The 17,849-nt window shown below is 59.3% G+C and overlaps 2 protein-coding genes across 2 annotated transcripts in view; one reads left to right on the top strand and one right to left on the bottom strand.

The window, feature by feature from the left end:
• VWA5B2 (von Willebrand factor A domain containing 5B2) overlaps nucleotides 1-12,393 on the top strand; it is a 53,581-nt gene extending 41,188 nt beyond the window's left edge. Inside the window, exons 14-24 of the mRNA XM_067536505.1 lie at nucleotides 769-951; nucleotides 1,204-1,402; nucleotides 1,742-2,031; nucleotides 5,533-5,758; nucleotides 5,947-6,288; nucleotides 6,371-6,508; nucleotides 7,068-7,187; nucleotides 7,834-7,911; nucleotides 8,753-8,822; nucleotides 9,361-9,469; nucleotides 10,918-12,393. Coding sequence (XP_067392606.1) covers nucleotides 769-951; nucleotides 1,204-1,402; nucleotides 1,742-2,031; nucleotides 5,533-5,758; nucleotides 5,947-6,288; nucleotides 6,371-6,508; nucleotides 7,068-7,187; nucleotides 7,834-7,911; nucleotides 8,753-8,822; nucleotides 9,361-9,469; nucleotides 10,918-11,589 — 2,427 coding nt within the window. The 3' untranslated portion in view covers nucleotides 11,590-12,393. The remainder of the gene's footprint in view (nucleotides 1-768; nucleotides 952-1,203; nucleotides 1,403-1,741; nucleotides 2,032-5,532; nucleotides 5,759-5,946; nucleotides 6,289-6,370; nucleotides 6,509-7,067; nucleotides 7,188-7,833; nucleotides 7,912-8,752; nucleotides 8,823-9,360; nucleotides 9,470-10,917) is intronic.
• Nucleotides 12,394-12,424: 31 nt separating this feature from the next.
• Nucleotides 12,425-17,377, bottom strand: ALG3 (ALG3 alpha-1,3- mannosyltransferase). Its single transcript, XM_067536503.1, has 9 exons — nucleotides 17,050-17,377; nucleotides 16,287-16,386; nucleotides 15,917-16,064; nucleotides 15,399-15,559; nucleotides 14,659-14,779; nucleotides 13,873-14,078; nucleotides 13,408-13,485; nucleotides 12,955-13,098; nucleotides 12,425-12,884 (listed from the first exon to the last, which is right to left on the bottom strand). Exons 1-9 carry the CDS (start codon nucleotides 17,243-17,245, stop codon nucleotides 12,695-12,697), a joined length of 1,344 nt encoding a protein of 447 aa, XP_067392604.1. The 5' UTR covers nucleotides 17,246-17,377; the 3' UTR covers nucleotides 12,425-12,694.
• Between the last annotated feature and the right edge of the window lie 472 nt (nucleotides 17,378-17,849).

Consider the following 17,849-nt stretch of genomic DNA (forward strand, 5'->3'; position numbering starts at 1 on the left):
CAAAGGCGTTTAGGCTCCTAGCTTCCATTGAAATCAAGGCTCTGAGGATTTGAGGATCTGGGCCTAGGTGACTTGCCCAAGATCATGCAGAATGAGTGGCAGAGCCAAAAATCAAACCAAGCTCTCCTGAGTCCCAGATCAGTGCCTTAACCGCATGGCCACCTCCCCGCTTCTTTGTCACTGAGTCCCTGGGGATGCGGGGCCTTGTGTCTGTTCTTGAGGCCCCAACTCTCTAGGCTAGTGCTTGGGCTGGTATTGCTGGGCTCTGGAGTGAGCTGCATCCACCTCCCGTCCATGGGAGAGAACTCAGTGTGATGGGGGCTCTTGAGAGGGTAAGTGTATGAGGGAGAAGAATTAAGGTCCCTCCCACCCTGAAAGACTCTGAAAGGTGTTTGAGTGCCAAGATCAGGCTTTGCTTGTGGACTCCTCTAGGACCCTCCGAGCCAGCCCTGTGCCAAGGCATTAGCCATCAGCATTTAACAAGGTCCCTGTAGCCTCATCCCCTACTCCAGCTCTGGTTCCTGCTGTCAACGTTTCTGGGCCATCTTGTGACCCAGAGCCACGCACAGAGTCTTGGAGGCCCAGTCTAGGTGCTCGAAGCTCTGGACGGCCCAGGGTTCAGCGTCAGCCATCTGCTTCTCAGCTCTAGCAGCTGATTGTTAATTCAAACAGCTGGAGCCCCCTGGAGTGGTGTGGCAGTGGAACAAACGGGCAGGAGGGCTTGGAGCCTCTGAGGGCTGATGGGTCTGGTTTTTACCCCCTCCTCAGCTGATCAAGTCACTGAAGAAGGCAATTGAGCCTGCCATGAGTGACATCACCATAGACTGGTATGTGCCCGACACCATGGAGGCTCTGCTGTCACCCAGTGAAATCGCAGCCTTGTACCCAGGAGACCGGCTCATCAGCTATTGCACCCTCTACAACATCGCCAGCTTCCGGGACAAGAAGACAGTAAGAACCTTCTGTGTGGGGGAGGGGGGTGAGGCTTCTTCTCTGGGCCCTGCCCACCAGTGGGGATTGGACAATAGCTGCAAAGCTTCAGGCGCTGCGGTGAGGAAGGTTGGTACCAGAGCCCCCGCCGGCTGGGCCGTGTGGCGAGGAAGCTCACATGCTGTTGTATTTCTTCTCCTCCCATGATCTGATGCCAACAGGAAGGTCTCTTTCTGTGGCTGTGGCAACTGCCTTGTCCTCTTGTTTCGCCAGGGGAGAGACCGGGTGTGTAGAAGCCTTTCGCGGGGCTCTGTGGGGTCACCGTTCCAGTCCCAGGATGAGGCCTTTAGCCCAGACACAGCCCACCCATACCCAGCTGGGGAGAGTCAGGACATCAGCCAAGCCCTGCAGGAGATTTCCCGTGAGATTTCCCTGGAGTTCTCAGCTGGGGCCGTCGAGGAGTCTGAGAAGAGTGAGTGGAGCAGCGAGTGAGCACTTGGTGTGGGAGTGGGGCTGGCTGTGCCCGGGGAGCTCGAGTGGATGTTCATCCAGAGCGGGGCTGCAGAGGCAGGATGCTCAGCCCTGACCCCTCTGGTCTCTCACTGCCTGCTCTCGCAGGGATGTGCTTGCTGTGTTCATAGCCCTCCAGGCTTTGCATCACCCACCCCTCTTGTCTGGAGAGAGCTGGCCAAAGGATGAGTCCCTGCCAGGCAGGGACAGAGGGCTATAAAGGGGGGGGAGGGTATGTGGTGAGGGGGAGCATCTCCTTCCCCAGTAGACCAGGGTTGCTGAATTTGTCTCTCCTTGGCAGGTGCGGATCCTGTTTCTGACATCTGGAAGCGGATTTACCAGGCTTCCTACATCCAGGAGCAGTACGTGCTCACTCACTGCTCCATTAGCACCGACCGGAGCCAGGGCCTGCTCTCCCACGGCTCCACCAGTAGCGAGTCCACTGGCTCCAGGGACGTAGCGCCTGAGAGTGGCTCGCTGGCTTGCACCCTTGAAGCCAACTCTCAGCAGGGACAGAAAAGTGTTTCTCTGTGTGACTCCTCCACCAAATCTGCTCCGCTCCCGCAGGCCGGGCTGACTGCTGGCACCAAGGTGAGGTGTGGCTGAACCGAACCCCTGGCTGGCCATGGCTGGGACTGCCAAGAGTAAAGGAGGCTGGGGTTGTCCATCTCCCCTCGCCCCATGCACCTGCCCCCGCCCACAAATTTCTCCTGAGTCTCCTGCTCGATCCCCACTGGAGACAGAATCCTCTGTCTCCTGGGTTCCTCCGTGTTGGACCCTGCGCTCCCTGGAGTGCAGGCAGAGTGTAGAGGGACCCCCTAGAAAGGTTGCGCTGGTTAGTGCCCAGCAGTGGCATTTCATTCTCTGTAGGGATTGGGCAGCTTTAAACGCATTGATCATATTTAGTGCTGCCGAGGCTGGAGGAGCAAAGGGCAGGATTCTGAATTTGCTGATTGGGGAATGGCACAGTCCTGCGCCCAGGCCTTCTAGGGTGAGAGGCTGCTCCTACAGGGTTAGCCAGGGATGGCTACGGGGCCATGGCATTCCCCAGTTGGCCTGATTGCTGGAAAGCAGAGTAACATGTAACTGGAGTGTGGTGTGAGAACTGTAGGGGTAGGTTCTGTGGACCCACTGCCAGGTGATTTATGGAGCTATGTCTGTTATCTGCCCACGGGTTCTTGCAGTTTTAGGCCCTGACTTCTGGAGAAAGAACATCTGATGTGCACAATTTCCCAGTCAGGTAGAATTTAAAAACAAAACTACATAATTAAAGACCCCCATAAAATAAAAATCACTTAAAAATTAGTCCTAATGTAACACGAAACAAATCAAATTAAAATAAAGTGGCTAATCTCAAACCATCAATTTAATCTCATTATCAAATTAAGGAATACCAAATAAACCACCAGTTCCTCATCATCTTGATCTAATCATTGAGGAAGGAAGCAGTCTTTTGTTTAGCTTTCCGCCCCAGAATTACAGGGGCTTCTTCAAATTCCTATCAATTGGCTGATACAGGGAGGGTCAGCTCACTCTCTTGTTGAAATTAATATTTAGACTGCAACCCTGGTACCCGTTAAGGTTACCTGCACTAGTTACAGGTAATGACTAATCTTTCCTCCCCACTGCCCCTCCACAACATAAGGTTATGTAAAACACGGCTGGTTACATTTTACATTCAAATGAGAAATGTAAGTGAAAATAATGTGATTTCTCAAGATTTAAGCACACAGCTCCCCAACCCTCTGCTGCCATGTTAGCTGTCTGCCCTTCCCAGAGCTAACATCCTGGCTTTTCCTGGGATGCCTATCCTGGATTAGCCAAGATAGGCAGGGATTGCTGTTTGCCAGAGACTGGGGATGGCTGATGGGATGGATCACTTGCTGTTTACCTTTTCTATTCATTCCCTCTGAAGCACCTGGCACTGGCCACTGTTGGAAGACAGGATGCTGGGCTAGATGGACCATTGGTCTGTCCCAGTATGGCCGTTCTTATGCCCTTATGATGCTGTGAGCGATAGCTGGGACTGGGGACTTCGGCTTTTGGACTGCCTTCCCCTAGAGTCAGCCTACGCCTCAAAGCCTATACTCACAAGGCAGTCTCTAGGCAGAGGAAAGATAGGAAATTACAGTCCCCCAGGGCAGATTGGCAGATTGGCAAAGGCTCTGGTGGGGGATTTTCGCCTTCCTCTGCAGCATGGGGCATGGGTCACTTGCTGGTGGATTCTCTGTACCTTCAAGTCTTTAAACCATGATTTGAGGATTTCAGTAACTCAGTCCTAGCTTAGGGGTCTATTACAGGAGTGAGTGAGTGAGGTTTTGTGGCCTGCATTGTGCAGGAGGTCAGACTAGATGATCATATTGGTCCCTTCTGACCTTAAAGTCTATTAGTCAAATTCAATTCAAATAGACAATTTCTGCTGTAAAAGATACAACTATACCCTCAAACCTTCCATGAGCTACTGGCTCACTTATGATTAAAACACAGCTAATAAAAATACAGCTAATAAAAATAAACCATCAGGGTCAAATTCAAGGAATCCCGTTTGGTTCATATGTGTTGGATGTATGTGTTGTGTTTTGGCTTATTTTCGAGAAAGGGTCAAAACTCTGGGCTACATTCTCCAGCATCTTAAAGTGGACTTTAAGCAATTTGTTGCTGAATTCATAGGATGATGACCCCTTCCTGATAACAGTCAAGATAGTGATGTCTTCTCCTTAAGACAGACTCTCGGTGACTGCTTTTCTGAGATGAAACCAGAAATACGTACCTGACAGCTTTAAATTACAACACTATTCAAATCTATTTTAATTTGAGAAGGTGACTCTGAAACAAACCCTTCAAATACTGATCTGCCACTTGCACAAGGGACTTGTCCATTAAATCCTCCAGATCATTCAAAAGCAGAATGGGAAAGAAAATATAATCCATCTTTCAGAATCATCCTTCCAGCCAACGTGATTATTAAATGCTGCCTCTAGCTTGCATAAACACTCATTGCTAACTGCACAGGGGTAGTTCTGCTCTGTTGGACAAGCAGAGTTTCACAACAGTCCTTGGCTATTACTTCTGTTTTTTCCATGAACCCTGTTTCTGCTTTTCTGACTGTCAGCTCTCTGGAGCAAAGACAGAACTTTACAAAACCCAAAGTTTTAAAGGGACAGTTACCAATAAATAATCAGCACGCCAATCAATGCAACAGCTTGAATATTTCTTTCCAAAAGGGCCCATCCAGGGAAGCCTCAGTGTGAGGACAACAGAAGGCAGGTTCTATAGATCACCACTAGGTGGCTTATTGAGTTATCTTTGATCTCTGTCCCAGAGTCCTACAGTTCTGGGTTCTGACATCTGGGGAAAAAGCATCTGGTTTTCAGAGTTTTATATTACTTCGTAACTAAACAAACTAAAAAAAAAATCACTGGAAATATACTCCTGGTTTAATGTTAACCATATCAAACTACAATAAAAGTGGTTAGTGTCAAATCATTAAACTAATCCCATCAGATTGATTCATACCAAATAAACCAACAATTCCTCCTCAGTTTTATCTAATGATTTGGGAATGCGGCAGTCTTTGCTCAGCTGTCACCCCAAAATAACACAGTCCGATCAGTCTTGCTGACTGATGGATGTATGTATATTATAGTCGAATGGCTGAGGCAGGAAGGTTCAGATCCGAGCCATGTTGAAATGTCGATTTAGACTGCAGCGCTAAAGCTGGTTCAGGGCACCTGCCCTGAAAATCTTGTGTTAAAATTGTGGGTTGAGGCTCAGTTTGTACAGAAGGTCGAGCTCCGTCTTGCGCACAGCTGGGACAGCACCATTGCCAGCCACAGCAAGTTCAGGGAACCCAAGGGAGATACCACTTTAGACTCTGCCAGCTACTGGGCTGCCTCGTAGTCATCTCTGAGCTCCATTGGTTTGGCTGGGACTGCAACTGCCCCAACCTTGGAGGCAGCTCCTCATCCGTCAGCCAGCACCTCCACCTGTTGGGCCTTGAGTCCCTGCAGAGAGGTGGGTGGGCTCATCTGCAAGCTCACCCAAAGCAGGGCCCCAACTCCCCAGCTTGACCCCTGAATCTCTCCTGCTCAGGCGTGCGTGGCACTGAGCTCCGAGGAGCTGGCGCGGCGGAAGAAAGCGCTGGCGCGAGTTGCCCTGTCCGGACGCAGCTTCTCGTCCCCGCATGGCGAGCTGGATGCCCATCGGCTGTGCAGGGCCCTGGAGAAGGTGTCTCAGAAGCGGAACCAGTCCCTGGAAGGGAAGCTGGATGAGATCGGGCCGGAGCTGCAGCGACTGCGGAGGAGCCTGGCAGATTCCAGTGAGTGGTGTTGCAGCAGGGGGCTGGAGCCCAAATTGAGTCAGGCCTCACGTCAGCAAGGTGCAGGGGACTCGGGGCAACCCTGTCCGCAGCATGGAGCAAGGAACTGCTGTGCCCTGCACAAGCCCCGGGGGGCGGGGCGGGGAGGGGCTGTCTCCCACTCTGACCCCACACTTGCTGCCTCCTAGGTAACTTGCTCTCGCCATCCCATCTGGACTGGGACATGTTGGTGGAGCCCCCGTATCTTTTCAGCGCGTCGCCAGCGGCTGAGCGGGGCGAGTGTGAGGGAGGTGCCTGTCTGCCTCTGCGCTGCCAGGTGGTCATCCATGCCCTCAGTGCTGGGAAGCCCGTCTCCTGGGAAGTGACAGCCTCCCTGGAGCCTCTGCTCCATGCCAGGGACGGGGAGGGCAAGGAGGAGCCACCGCCACAGCCGGGTAAGGTCTGGGACAAACTGCTGCACCGTCTGACTGCCAGCTCTGTCATCCGGGACCATGAGAACGTGGCACAGAGGGAAGCTGAGCTGGAACATGGTGAGTGTGCACTTCCCTGTCCCACCGCGTCCCCTTGGCTCCCTCTCTTCCCTCCCAACCTCACCCTGTCACTCTCCCTCAGGTTTCTCCCGGAGGCTCCACCTCAAGGCCATCCAGTCCAGCAAGGCTTGCAACACACCCTCCATCTACACCTGCCTGGTGCCTGTGGATTCCTCCACCAAGGAGGCCCTGCCCAGGGCCCTGGAGGTTCGCAACGCAGGTAAAGCTCCTGGGAGGCACTGCTGCAATGAGCTCCTCCGCCCCCCTTTCCCTCCCCAGCTCCTCTCTAGGGACCCGTGGGATGCATGTATGCATGTGTGAATGCACATGTGGATCTGTGTGTGTGTGTCTCGGGCTGCCTGGCTCTGCCCATGCATCCATGGGCCCGTGCATGTGGCTGGGTTTCCATGTCTATTTGTCTCCCTGGTGGCCCATGCTCATGCATGCACCCATGTGTTCATGTGTGTCTGTCTGTCCGGGCGCAGAGAGGTTTCGGGCAGGTAGCTCACTGGGATGAGGGTAGATTAGACTCCCAGGAACTGCCCAGAGAGTGGGAAAGCGGAGTGTGAGTGGAAGCATTAAATGAACTGAAGCCCAGATCCTTGGAAGTATTTTGGAGGTTCCAGTGGGAGTTAGGCACTTCATACCTTTGAGGATCTGGGCCTGAGCTCCTTGGGCTCAAAGCAGCAGTGGCCAGTGGGGCTTGGGGACCCTCTGGAGGCTCGGAACCCCACTCTGAGGTGCATCTGGCAGCTGATGGTGGGTGTGATTCTTTCCAGGGGGCCCTTCCAGCCCTCCCCGAGGGTCCCAGGCTGGGAGCCGGCGCCAGCGCAGTTACTCAGTGGGGCTGGGACGACAGCGTGACTCAGAGGAGCTGGATGATGCTGTGGTCTCTGCAGGTACCAGCCCAACCCTGCACTGATAACCTGCCCCTGGCATGCTGCCCCACCCCATGAAGGTCCCCAGTGCAGCCTCCCTAGAACCAGCTCTCGCAGGGAGGAACTGCAGCAAACCAGTGAGCCTTGTCCAGGCCCCTAGGGCTACCTCATGCTCCATCTCGGGCTGGACCCCTCGCTGCCATTGCCCAGCCCCCAAAGGGTTGCATCAGAGCGGTCAGCTCCAGGGGCCACTGATCTCCGCCCCCCTGGATGGGAAACGAGGAGAGGTGAAGGTCTGAGTAGCCTGGATCAAAACATCAGGGGCTTTCGGGGCCACACCCAGCCCCTTGAATTGGGAGCCAGTGCATCTTACAGGGCCCTGGGGTGATGTGCGCCCTTGAAGCCCACTGCCAAGTGCAACCCCCTGCAGGTGCTGGGATCCCAGAGGGGGGAACCCAGCCTCTGCACCAAACGGAGATGGAGACAGGGACAGCACCTCCGGCCACTGCTGCTGCAACGGGGACCCAGCGGAGCCCTAGAGCCTGTGTGAACTAGGAAGTTTGTGGCTCTGTGTGCTCAGCGGGCTGCAGCTGGGAGTTGGAGCGCCAGGTCTGGCTCCGCAGGGTCCCAGCACCCTGAGTAGCCTCTGAATCCTGTATCGTTCCAGAGCGAGATGAGACACCCACTTCTCCCGTCAGCGTCTCCTCGGCTGCCTGTGGCTGGGAAAAGCAAAGCTGCCCCGATGGTAAGTCCCATGCACAGCACAGCACAGAACAGCCCAGCCTGGCGTGGGGGGCGGGGGAGATCTGGGAGAACAGGCACTTCCGGGGCTAGGCATGGTGCTACTCAGCACTGTAGGAAAACCTGAGAGAGAGCAATGGGGCCAGCTGCCCTCTCCACCGCAGCTCCTGGACAGATGCTGGCTTGTGGCTGCTGCCAAGCCCTCAGGAGGTGGCAGGAAGCCTGCAAGCCTGAGCGTGAATTGGCTGTGGGGTGCGACCTCTCATCAGGGTGCTGAGCACCTCCTCCCCTAAGCCACATGGCTACGTATCAGCCGGCCTGCTGCGCGTGTCTGTGCTCCTGGGCCTGGCCTGAACGAGCAGCTCTCCCCCTCGCTGCTACAGCCAGTGCCCAGTTGCTGGCTCTCTTGTGGAGATAAAGGGGGAAGCTGCCCCCAAGGGGGGGGTGGCTCCCATTTCCTGGAATGTAGGAGACTCTGTGCAGGAGCCAGTAACCTCCCCACCATGAACTGCCTGCAGCACCGGGGGGGAGCGCTGGGTAGGGGAAGGCAGCCCCTGCTGAGGTCATAAACGGTCCATATTGCACTTGGCAGGGGATGGAATAAGGACCAGGTGGGGCACAGTGTGGGCAGAAGGCCCAGTCTGCTGAGGCCTTGTGGATGGGGCCCCGCCACCTGCCCTGTTAGCTGCTAGCATGGCTGAGGCCTTTCCTCCGCAGGCAGGGACACGTGGGGGCCTGTGTGGGGCTGTGCAGTGATAGCAGGCAATCGTGGTGGGGATGGAGTGGAGAAAGTGGGAGCCCAGGGCACTGCAGCCCTATGGAGTGACCCTCCCTCCCCACGCTAGGTCTTGTGGCCAGCCCCTCTGCCACCTCCGTGGGATCCCAGAAATCCAGGGAGAACTTTGCTGGCTCCAGGTATGCTTTCTGAGCTGACTCTCTGGGGATGGGGGTAGCCCAGCTGGGATGCCCTGTGCCGTCCCTGCACAGAGACCCCACATGCAGCAGGAAAGGTCCCATCATTTCCCCACTGGGGTATGGCTATTCTTCCCCCCCCCCCCCCCCCCCCCAAAAAGCCTCCAGTGCGTGAGCCCTGACCCTGCAGTACAGCAGGGCTAATCTCCCGTGCTGCTGCCAGCCCCCCCTGCACTGCAGTGTGCATTGGCTGGGGCCGGCATCCCCCTGCAGCTTGGTCACCTCGCCCCTTTGGCAGAAGGGAGCTGGAGGGGAACCTCTCCTGGCCAGGGCTAGGCAGGAGCTGCTGTACCACCGAGTGGCCCCCGGCTGAGAGGGGTGTTCAGCCTGTGTTCACTCCGAACGAGGGGCCCACAGCCCTCCTCTCCCTGCGATGCCAGGCTGCAGCCACCCCTCACCCCAGGCAGGAGCCGCTGAGCCCAGTTCTCCAAACGCCAGCAGGATCCCGGCCATGCTGCTCACGGGTCTCTTCTCCCGGCAGGTTCAGTCTCAGCAGGATGAGGGGGCACAGCCTGGCTCTGCGGCCACAGTGCCTGACCCCGGAAAGCGAGCTCTCCAAGGACAGTGCCGTCCATGACTACCTGCCACTGGTAAGGCCCCTGCCCTGCCACCCCACCCTGCAGAGCCCAGCTCCTCCACTCCCAGCCCAGCAGTGCCGGGCATGGATCCATTCCTTGAAAGCCCCAGGACCTGCAGTCAAACCTGGGTCTCCTACATGTTGGAGCAGACTAGCATTGACAAGGCAATGATCCCTGTCCCGCCTCCCCCAGGCTCACGGGAGCAGGGACTCCTGCAGAACTGCCCCTCACTGCTGTGTGCTATTGTCACAGGTTAGGCTCCAAAGCTGTGTGTGTACCCCATGACAGGCCTCAGCTCTATACAGGGGGAGCTGCCACCCCACGGGAAGATCTACAGTAGCTGTGACCACTCAAGAAAGAGATCTTGGCGTCAGTGTCAGTTCTCTGAAAATATCCACTCCCTGGGCAGTGCCAGTCAAAAAAAGCGACCAGCACGTTAAGAACCGTTAGGCAAGGGAGAGATAACAACACTGAAAATATCCCAATGCCACTATATAAATAAATCCATGGTACGCCCACACTGGAATCCTGCATGCAGTTCTGGTCGCCCTGTCTCAAAAAAGGCATGTTAGAATTGGAAAAGCTACAGAGACGGGTAACAAAAATAATGAGGGGTTTGGAACAGCTTCCACATGAGGAGAGATTAAAAAGACTGGGACGGTTCCGCTTGGAAAAGAGACGATATGACAGAGGTCTAAAATCCTGACTGGTGTGGAGAAAGTGAACAGAGAAGTGTTATTTACTCCTTCCCATCACACAAAACCAGAAGTCATATGATGAAATTAATAGGCAGAAGGTTTAAAACAACCAACAGGCAGTACTTCTTCACAATGCACAGGCACCTGTGGAACTCATTGCAAGGGGATGCTGTGAAGGCCAAAACTATAACAGAGTTAAAAAAATAATTGATAAGTTCATGGACGTTAGGTCCACCCATAGCTATTAGCCAAGAGGGTCAGGGATGCAACCCCATGTTTTGGGTGGCCCTAGCTTCTGGTTGCCAGAAGCTGGGAAGGGGTGATGGGATGGATCACTCGCTGATGGCCAGTTCTGTTCATTCCCTCTGGAGCACCTGGCACCATCCACTGTCAGGCGACAGGACACTGGGCTAAATGGACCATTGGTCTGACCCAGCCTGGCTGTTCTTATGTTCATACGTAAAGACACGGGCCCCAGCACTAGGCTTCACCCACAATGCTGCAGTCCCCTTGTGAGGGGAGAACTAGCAGAGGTGCCAGCATCAGCAAATGGGCTGCACGAGCAGCTAGGGCCCCTCCTAGCCCTGAGACCCCCCCGTTTCCCACACCTTGGGCCTCTGGAGTGAGTACAGGATCCCCTCCCCCACACTCTGGGCTCCATGCACTGCGAGGGGCAGAGACGCGCTCCCTGGGCCCTGTGCAGTCAATGTGGGACATGCTCCCCCCAGCCAGCACCCCGTAATGCTCTCCCCTCCCCCCAAGGTGCGGCTGCAGCAGGCCGTGGGCACCTTCCAGCTGACGGAAAGCTTTTCCGAAGTGGTGCAGATCCCGCTGGAGCGTCTGCGCCGCGCCTCGCCCTACGCCTCGCACCGTGCCAGCCTCAGCCCTGCCTCCTGCACCTCCCCCTGGGCGCTCGTGGCCAAGGGCAGACCTGACGGCGGCCCCAAGCAAGCATCCGGCCAGCCCTCCCCAGACGGCATGGAGCCTGCCAGAGGCAGCCAGGAAGGGGCACCAGAGCCCAGCTCGCCCCATTCGCACAGCACCTGCTCTGAGGTCCTGAGCGGCACCGTCTGGCCGCAGGCAGACAGCGGGCGCGGCTCCGAGACGGACGCCTGCGACCACTCGCCCGCCACCTCGGAAGCCAGCATCAGCCTGCAGGAGGTGGGGCTCGAGGCTGACGAGGGGGACCTGGAGAACGCCAGCTGGGCCACGGCGGTGGCGCTGGCCTGGCTCGAGCACCGCTGCGCTGGCTTCTTCGTGGAGTGGGAGCTGCTGGCCGCCAAGGCGGATGCCTGGCTCCGGGCGCAGCAGCTGCCTGAAGGGGTGGACGTCGGCTCCCTCAAAGGCGCGGCCCGCCACCTCTTCCTGCTGCTGCGCCACTGGGACGAGAACATCAAACTGAACATGCTGTGCTACAACCCCAGCAATGTGTGAGGGCGGGGGCGGGCCGGGGCGCCACGCTGCCAATAAAGGTTTGGTTCAGACCGTGCTGTGCCTACCGCGCCTTCCCCTCCAGCACTGCCACCAGGGGGCACCTCCTGCTTCAGCACCACCTGCTCTGGCAGCCAGCCCCCTCCCACCATCAGTTCAGTGCCAGGGGCTGGAGCCACTTGTCCTGCTTCTGGGGGGCCAGGGAAGCCCCACAAGCAGCAGAAGGGCTTGGAAGCAAGCAAGGTGCAGGCAGCGTCAGGGGTGAAGAGGAGGCATGTGAAGTCCACTCCCTCCCCCGTGCTCACATTGGCCTCACCGCACCCCCCGCGGGCAGGGCAGTCTCCTTACTCCCTTTTGGAAGTAGGGAAACTGAGGCAGAGGAGATGCAAGGCCCTTCTGCACTGTAAAGGCAACTGGGCTAGGGCATCAGGTTCCAGGGTGATTCCATAGTGTAGAGTCAATGGGACTGAGGCGTGGGAAGTGTATCCCAGCCTTGGACAGAGCAGGGCTGGAGTGGGGATGTGTGTCCCCAGGATGGCCTCGCTACGACTGACCGGGTTTTAAGCACAGCGAGGGCCAGCCACGTTGTCCCCCGAAATGGGTGTTTTTGCAGCATAGGCAGCCTCTAAGGGACTTGCCCCAGCACATAACGAGTCAGAGCAAGAAGCCAGGAATCCTCCCTCCCAGAACACCCTATCATCCAGCCCCTGCCCTAACCCTATTCCTACCCAAGGCTTAGACCCCACTCCCCCCTCCAAAAAGCAGGGCCCCTGCTTTGTCCTGTAAAATGGGGCCCACGCCCCAGCAGCAGCAAGGGCGACAGAACACTACAGACCAGGGGCAGGAGCACCCAGGGGGATCACTGCCACTTTTATTGAGGAAATCCCCCATAACAGGTGCCCCCCCACAGGCCTGCTCCCACCTCTGCAGAGACAGCTCCACTCAGAGCCGCCGGCTAGGACAGGCAGCGCCGCCGGCTGAGTGGCACCTGCAGAACAGCCTGGACATTCAGCAGCCGGAGCTCCCAGCCTGGGGCATCACCCCACCCGGGCAGAATATCCATTTCCAGCTCCCGGGGGAGGGGCTGCAGGTCCCATTGTCCATGGCCTTACTCTGCCTTTTTCAGGGAGGGGCTCGTTTTCTGGGCAGCAGGGGTGTCCTGGGGCTCGGGGGGGGCAATGGTGCTGTACCAGAGCTGCAGCATGATGATGCCGTGACACAGGTGCAGGGAGGCTGAGCTGTAAACCGTGGAGGGGTACGTGTTCCAGGAGAGCTCGATGAGACCCAGGATCAGCACCCTGCAACGGGAGAGAAGTGGGTCAGCACTGGGGAGTCACATCCCTCCCCCACTCCTCCCCAGGCACCTACCTAAGCAGGTGGCTGAGCTTCCCGGCGGGCGTGCACCACAGCAGGTAGGGCAGGGTGTGGAAGTACCACACGTAGAACTGATAGTGCAGGGACCTGCTGCAGCAAACGCCGATGAAGTTGGAGGTGAAGAGAATGAAGACGACCTGTGCGCCGCGGTTAAGGAGGGAACGGAGCTGCCGGACCCAGGGCAACCGACCCCCCACCCGGGGCTCCCGGCAGGTGACCGAATCCCAGAGCCACAAGGCTGTGCAGGGAGTGGTTGCTGCTTCCCCCCTTCTAACCCTCCCAACAGCTGCCCCGCTGTGGGACCGGCAGGCCCCAGGACATATGGATCAGTCTCGGGGGGTCTCCCCAGCACTGCACGGCCAGGAGATGCTACCACCGAGGCCTCCAGCCCACGGCCTTCAGGAGCTCCCTGGCCAGTCCGGGCTGGCCTGCCCTGGTGTAAGGATATGGTTGGCTGTCAGGGGCTGGGCCAGACTCTTCCTCTCCGCTGGATCCTTCAGCAGACACAAGAGACTCCCCTCAGACCTGCAGGGGAGAAGCATGAACACGGGACCCATCAGGCCCAGCTCCAGCAGAGAAGCCATAGACCCTCCTGCCCCCAACCAGTCCCTCTGAGACCTCGCAGCCAGCAATGGCTGCACAGGGCCAGGGGCCCAGTGCTGAATGGGGGAGGCCCCCAAAATGAACTTAACCTTCTCCCCTCCTCCACCACCAAGATGCCAAAGTGTAATGGAAGCTTTTAAACCTTTGCTCCCCAGAGCCTGGCAGGGATCTCTGGTCTCTACCTGAGGGGGGCTGGGCTATCCCAGCCTTGCCTCCAACCCACCCTGAAGTGGAGGGGCCGTCGGGAAACCTCAGGGACCAACCGCTCCGTACCTGGCCCCCGACAGGACAGCCGTGCCGGGGGCTCACCTGTGCCACCGGCGAAGCGCGAAGAGTCCCAGGGCGGCCAGGTGCGCTGCGAGCAGTGCCAGGTGGAAGGCCCGATGCTGGAAAACCTCCTCCGGCAGGAAGCGCCAGTTCACCGTCCACTGGAAAAGGAACTGGCGGCCCAGGTCGAAGGAGCGGGTCAGGTACCCAGCGGGGTTCTCCAGCAGGAAGGGCAGCCCCAGGACCACCTGCAAGAGATCCCCCCTGCCATGAGCAGCTCCCCAGCCAGGACCCCCCCAGCCACCTCGCCGGATGCCCTACGTGCTGTGGGTCCAGACTGAGGAGCACCAGCAGAGCTGGGTGGGGAGAGCCCAGGGCTGGGGTAATGGAGCTCTGGGTCGGGGTTGTGGGGCAGGCAGAGCTGGGTGGGGGAGTAGCAGGGGGCTGTGGGTCAGGGTTGTGGGGCAGGCAGAGCTGTGGGCAGAAGTTCACACAGTGTTCTCCTGCCTGTAGCTCTGGGTGTGTCCTATGAGTTTGGGCCTCCTTGCCCCTCGCCCTGGGGGACACTGAACGGCTGGGGATACTGGGTGTGAGTTGTGAGGGGGGCTCTGGGTGGGGATGGTCTTTGCCCCAGGTTCTCTCTCTGCCCCCCGCCCACGACCTGATTTGCCTTGGTCCTCCCACCTCTCTGGCTGCTGGGGCTCAGCCTGGCAGAGTTAGGTGCGTCTGTGCAGGAGGCATCAGAGCCCCACGGGCCAGGCAGCTCGCCCTAGCCGTAGGCGGTTGCAGCGGCTGCCCGGGCTGGGCCAGGCCCACAGGGTGGGTTACCTGCAGCAGCGCGCAGATGCAGAGCTTGGGGAGGGAGCCCGGGAGGCCGAAGCGCCAGAGCAGAAGGAAGAGGAGTCCCGGAGCAAAGAGCAGGACGTTCATCTTCACTGACACGGCCAGGCTGAGGGGAGAGAGCGTCACTGCGCCCGCCCCATGCTGGCCCCGATCCTGACGGCAGGCCCCTCCCACCCACAAGTTCCACAACAGCCAGGGCCCTACCGGACCCGACCGCCAGCCCCGGGACGGTCCTGAGGCTGCCGGGGAAGGGACCTGGATGAAATGATGGAAAAACAGGGAGAGGAGAAAGGCGGCCGCCCATCTGGAGGGAAACGGAGCCAGGGGAATGAACCGTCCCCGTCGGAGAGGGAGCACTGCCTGCCAGCCCACACAACATGCTGCCCCAGAGGCCTCAGGTCGCTCCTGGCAGGGAATCCCTCCCCTGGCTCTGGCTCCAATATCACAGCCACCTCTAAGCTCCGCGGAGGAACCGGTCCCGGCTCATCCCTCATCAGCTTGGTGTTGCTACACCCCGTCCCCTGCTCTGCTAACGCACCCACTGCCGGTTCCCATGCAGCCCTGGTGCACGGTGAGTTACTGGAGCTCAGCTCCAAGGCCCTGGTCCCCCTTAGGGTGCGTCCATACAGCCAGCTGGCTCGGGCCAGCCGTGGGTTTCCAGACACCCCTCTCCTGCCAAAAGAAGGGGTCCCGGGGCCCATGCTTTGGGGGGCAGGGAGACTCACCTGAAGAAGCAGCAGCCCCAGGACCAGCGCTCTTCCAGGAAGAGGTTGATAGCGAGGAAGAGGATCGCCATGGCGACGGGGTCGTTAAAGAGGCGCAGGATGTAGATGGAGTGGATGCGGTAGGAGGCGCAGCACATGAAGAAGAAAACATAGGGGGGAACCTACGAGCGGAGACAGAGACTTCCATCACTGCAGTCCGATCCCCCCCCCCGCTATTCAGCTCTGGCCCCCCACCCCACCAATGCCCTCAATCCCAGCCCGCAGCCCCCTGCTATTCCAGCCCTGGGCTCCCCCCCGAGCTCTGCAAATGCCCCTCAATCCTGACCTGCAGCAGACCCTCGTCCCTACCACCGCTCCTTTGCTATTCCATCTTGCCCCTGCCCCGGCTGGTCCGCCACACACAGGCCAGAGCTCAGCGCAGCGCGGACGTGCTCCAAAACTGGAGCTGTGAATGCTCCCTTGAGCCCCGTGCGGCCCTGGCCCCGGCCCCGGCAGGCTGGCTGCAGGTGGCGTCTCACCTTCTTGGTCCGGCTGTAGATGCGGAAGACGAGCAGCAGCGTCACGAGATAGAGCGCGGCAAAGAGATACTGCGCCAGGCGGATGTTGGTGCCGCGGCTGGTGACGTAGTAGAGACCCAGGAAGATGTAAACGAAGCCGGCGGGGTAACTACAGAGAGAGATGGGAGTGAGAGGCCAGGGCAGCCCGGGCCAGTGCAGGAAGGAAGGGGACCCGGCCAATGGACACCCTCATCCCAAAGGCCCCAGCACAGGGGAGCCCAGCCCTACCCACCCCTTAGACACACACGTCCCTTCCTTAGCCAGCAGGAGGCCCTGCCCCCAGGATTGGCTCCCCAAGTGCCAGCTCCCTCCCTCCCCTTCCCATACTCACACCAGGGGCCCCGTATCTCCCTTCAGCTGGGTGTAGTCGAAGGTCCCATTAACAACTCCCTCCACCTCATCCATGTAGGCTTTCCAGTCGATCTCCGTGTCTGTGGGGAAAGCACAGCAGCGTCTCCACACAGACAGGTGCTGGGGAGGCCTGGGAAACGTGGTAATTGCCCAGCCCTGTAAGATGGGAGACGGACCCAAAGCCAGGAAAGGTCCCTGCCCCCTGGGACTTCCCAACTAGGTAACTCCAGAGGAGCAGCAGGCAGAGAGCTGGAGAGGGCAGGATGGGGATGGGGTTAGGTAAGGCGTGATCTCAGGGAGACGCTGAGTGTGGAGGTGGGCAGGAGGCGCTTCCAGGGAATCAGCTCTGAAGGGGCAAATGGCAGGAGACAAACCGGAGAGAGGAGAATGAGTGAGAGGCGCTGGTGGGGGTCTGGGGGCCAGGAGCTTGAATTGGATACAACAAGATAACTAGCCCAGAGCAGCCTCAAGTTTCCCCACACCCAGCTCTGCCAGTGCCCCCCAATCCCAGCATGCAGCCCCAATACCCCAACCCTGGGCTCCCCCCACACCCAGCTCTGCCAGAGCCCCCCAATCCCAGCCCCGGGCTCCCCCACACCCAGCTCCGCCAGTGCCCCCCAGTCCCAGCACGCTGCCATCCCAGCCCTGTCCGGGATCGGGATCGGGGCCGGCCCGTGCAGGCAGCGCTCCCCCCGCCCCCGCCCGCCCCGCGGACCCGGTTCGGAAGGCGCCCGGCCACTCACATGCCACCCTGCGTATGACCCAGAGAGTGACCCCCACCTCCGCCAGGCAGAGGCAGGCAGCCACCAGCCCCGTGTAGCGGGGCGCCAGGAGCACCAGGTGCTTCTCCTGCCAGGCTCGCCGCAGGCAGAGGCGCAGCGAGCCCGAGCCCGCCCCCGTCCCCTTCCTCCGCGGCCCCGAGCCGGGAGCCGGAGCCATCGTCCGCCCTGCCGGGGCCTCGCAGCCAGGCCAGCCTGCGGCCCCGGTGTCACCGGCTAAGAGCTCCCCCACCTGGGGAGGAAACACGCGGCCCTTCCAGGGGGTCCGTCCACGTCCGCCCCCAGCTCCCCAGGACCGCGCGGGCTCTGCCCCGGCTGAGGGGGGAGGGGCCCAGCCAGGGGCCGGGACACGCACGTCCCAGCGCGTCCTCACACGGGCCGGGCACGACTCAGGCTCCGTCCGCAGGGTTGGGGCCGGACACGACTCAGTGTTTTAGGATCACGCGGGCGGGGCTGTTTGTGCCCAGGCAGGGACCTGAGCTGCTGGGGAGCCGGGCCGGACCGAACCGGGCCGTGTCTGCCACGCACGGACCCGTCCCTCCGTGTGACCCTAGCCACCCCCGGGCTGCGCGGGGCAGTGGGCTCTGCTGGGGCTGGGAGCGCTGGGGGGGTCCCCATCCCCATCTCCGCCACCGTGGCGTGTCCCTCGGCCTGCTCTGGGTGCGGGGGCATCGGGCCATGTCCAGCCCAGCTGGGCCCCCGCCGCTGTCCTGAGAACACGGGGCTCCTCGCCCCTCGCACCCCTGCCACCGATGCGCCGCCCC

Source organism: Emydura macquarii, unplaced genomic scaffold (assembly GCF_026122565.2).
Source record: "Emydura macquarii macquarii isolate MOO-44397 ecotype Brisbane River unplaced genomic scaffold, CSIRO-AGI_Emac_v2 contig_3603, whole genome shotgun sequence".
In the NCBI taxonomy this organism is placed as follows: Eukaryota; Metazoa; Chordata; order Testudines; family Chelidae; genus Emydura; species Emydura macquarii.